Below are 2666 nucleotides of genomic sequence, written 5' to 3'. Positions count from 1 at the left end.
TCTATAAATACAACTAAAATTCTATTTGCCCTACCACTAGCAACAGCACACTGCTTGGATGGCTTTAGAGACTGATTGCCATTTACACCAAGATCCCTTTCCTTCATAACACTGTTAAGGTTATTCCCATTCAAATTATGATAACCCACATGCATTATCTTGCATTTATTATAATTAAAACCCACCTGACATTTATTTGCCAAACTCACTAACTGATCTAAATCCTTTTGTAAATCAGCAGCATCCTCTTCACAGCTAGCAACACCAAAGACCTTAATATCATATGCAAATTTAAGTAATTTATTGACTATCCCTTCATTTATGTCATTGATGTAACTCAAAAAGAGCAAAGGTCCTAAGACTGAGGGCTTGTGAGGGGTTTCCTAAATTACCAGCTTGGAAGCTTAAATAATTTAAATGCATACTTAGTCGTTACTACCCTCAAGTGGTTTCAGATTAGTTTTTAAATCCACATCACGCATAAAATATTTTTTTCCTACTAAAGATCTCCTCCCCATTCCTTATTGTTCCTGGCTTTTCTATCTTTACACGTGTAGAGACTATAAGGCCTCCTATATTGGCAAAACCAAACGCCATTTAAAAGTCAGAGCCTATGAACATATGGGATTTCCATCAAAATACTAAACAAAAAAAAAAAACTCTGTGTTTCCTCTATACGCCAAAATAGTGAAGAAACAGGACATCAACCTATGCTATCAAATTTTTCTATCCTCTGCAAGTCTAATACTGACCTGGAATTATTGATTAAAGAAACCCTCCACACCAAACAGCACTCTCCAACACTGAACAACATGCAATTTTCATTTAAATTATACATTTTTTAATATGTTCGTATTAGTGATTTTACTTTTTTCTGTGTTTCTTGCTACAGTTTCTCCTCATGATTACTGTTTAGTGTTTTATTTGTTTAATTATCGTTATATTTAGCAATTGTACTCGGCACTAGTTACTAAGTTAGGACTAGGTATAATATGATACACACTACTACTATTAATATTATTTATTATTATTATACTAAACTAAAAGTTTTGTAATAAAACAGTTAAGTTATTTTACTGGCTCCTACACATAATAAACTTACCATTTTTAGTAACTTTTTGGTTAAAGTAAGTCTTGTTTTTTAGTTGTCCTCTCTGCGAAAATTCGCTTCACTGAGGATACAGCAGTCGAACGAAACCAAACACACGTGGTTCAACTGGAGTACGATAGCGTCGTCTACAAAAATTGTATTTTTAACAGAAAAAGAGGATTATATATAAATATATATATAATAACAACAATGATTCTTTGTTTGTTTTAGCGTAGAGCTGCATAATAAACTATCTACACTTTGTTCATTGCAGTGAATCGAGCCACGGATTTTAATGTTGCAAGTCGATAAAGTTACCGCTGATTCACCCATTTGGTTTGATGTTTGTAATTAAGCACAAAGCTATACAATGGGCTATCTGTGCTCTGCCCACCACGGAATCGAAACCCGGATTCTAGCGTTGTAAGTCCGCAGACATACCGCTGTGCCACTGGGAGGCATTGATCCACCGAAGGACTAACAACAAAGGGCTACGACATACGAGAAATAACTTTAAATAATAATTTAATAATTACTAATAGTCTGCATGGCCAGGTGGTTAGGTCGCTTAACTCGCAATCTGACGGTCGTGAGTTCGAATTTCCTTTCCACCAAACATGCTCGCCCTTTCAGCTGTGGGGGCGTTATAATGTTTCGGTCAATCCCATTCTTCGTTAGTAAAAGAGTAGTCCAAGCGTTGGGGGTGGATGGTGATGACTAGTTACTATCCCTTTAGTCTTTCACTGCTAAATTATGGAAGGCTAGCGCAGATTGCCCTCGCTTTGCGCGATATTCAAGACAAACCAAACTAATAACCTGTTGTTGTTTTGTTTCAAAAACATGTCCAAGAGTAGAAAATCTTAAATTCACTTGCATGGATCACAGAACAAAAATACTAATCGCCAGTTACTACAGTGACAATGTAAATATGTATAAAAATGGCGTAATGTATAATTTTTGGTTTAATAATAGCTATTTAAAATTAATTCTAAAATATATAAAATTAGCGAAATTTAATTTTATAATAATAATACTAGTTATAAGTAAATATAGTAAATGTTGTAACATTTCTATTCAGTTTTTAAACCTGAAATATGTCCAACTAAAGTGAAAGCTTTTATTCACATTGAAAGTGAAGAAATTAGTCTCAAAACATCACACATATATATATATTTCGAAACGTTTATCATGTGAACTATTTTAGCATTTCTTCTTTGTTTACATTTTGTATTTTCAATTAACTTAAAATAACTCCTACTAGAATACAAACACGGAAAGAGTTGTGATATTCTTCCAATTAAACCGAAAATGAAATTAAATGAGAAGCTATAAGCAAGAGATTGTGTTATGAAAATCAAATGTTATAAAACAAGAGAGTATGTTACCAAAATTCAATCTTTATGAAACTAGAAAATGTGTTATCAAAATTAAACCAGAGAATATGTTACCGAAATTAAATCTATGCAGGATTAACTTTAATTTAGCTTGAAATCGTATATGCGTAATTAAAATATTTATGTAGGCTAATGTTTCAAATATACGAACACAAGCGCTTTCGATTAAACCATTGAACAAT

The 2666-nt window shown here is 32.9% G+C and overlaps 1 protein-coding gene across 1 annotated transcript in view; it reads right to left on the bottom strand.

The window, feature by feature from the left end:
- LOC106460852 (NHP2-like protein 1) overlaps nt 1–1222 on the bottom strand; it is a 12470-nt gene extending 11248 nt beyond the window's left edge. Inside the window, exon 1 of the mRNA XM_013920597.2 lies at nt 1103–1222. Within this exon, the coding sequence (XP_013776051.1) occupies nt 1103–1105 (3 nt within the window). The 5' untranslated portion in view covers nt 1106–1222. The remainder of the gene's footprint in view (nt 1–1102) is intronic.
- Between the last annotated feature and the right edge of the window lie 1444 nt (nt 1223–2666).

The sequence above is a fragment of the Limulus polyphemus genome, unplaced genomic scaffold (assembly GCF_000517525.1).
Source record: "Limulus polyphemus unplaced genomic scaffold, Limulus_polyphemus-2.1.2 Scaffold848, whole genome shotgun sequence".
Classification (NCBI taxonomy): Eukaryota; Metazoa; Arthropoda; class Merostomata; order Xiphosura; family Limulidae; genus Limulus; species Limulus polyphemus.
The sequence above is the reverse complement of the archived record's forward strand: the minus strand, read 5'-3'. Positions and strand labels throughout refer to the sequence as shown.